Consider the following 254-nt stretch of genomic DNA (forward strand, 5'->3'; position numbering starts at 1 on the left):
GCCGGCCCGTCGCCCTCCACCGCGACCACCGCCTTCACGCCCGGCGCCTCGGCCTCGAAGTGCTCGGCGGGCGCCTTCGAGGCTGACGCCGGCGGCTTCGGCACCGTCAATCCGCTCTTCCTCGACACCGACGACGAGTGTCTGCCCGACAACCTGCCGGCGCCGCTGCGGCCCACGATCCCCGCCAGCCAGTCCATGCCCTCCATCTCGCAGGGCCTCGCGGCCTCCCCGCTCGAGTCCTCCGCCGAGTGCTA

The 254-nt window shown here is 74.0% G+C and overlaps 1 protein-coding gene across 1 annotated transcript in view; it reads left to right on the forward strand.

Moving 5' to 3' along the window:
- Positions 1-195: 195 nt before the first annotated feature.
- Positions 196-254, forward strand: part of LOC119586684 — a gene marked incomplete at its 3' end in the record, with an annotated part of 31,110 nt that continues 31,051 nt past the window's right edge. The window contains 1 exon segment of the mRNA XM_037935416.1: positions 196-248. Coding sequence (XP_037791344.1) covers positions 196-248 — 53 coding nt within the window.

This window comes from Penaeus monodon, chromosome 21 (genome assembly GCF_015228065.2).
Source record: "Penaeus monodon isolate SGIC_2016 chromosome 21, NSTDA_Pmon_1, whole genome shotgun sequence".
NCBI lineage: Eukaryota > Metazoa > Arthropoda > Malacostraca > Decapoda > Penaeidae > Penaeus > Penaeus monodon.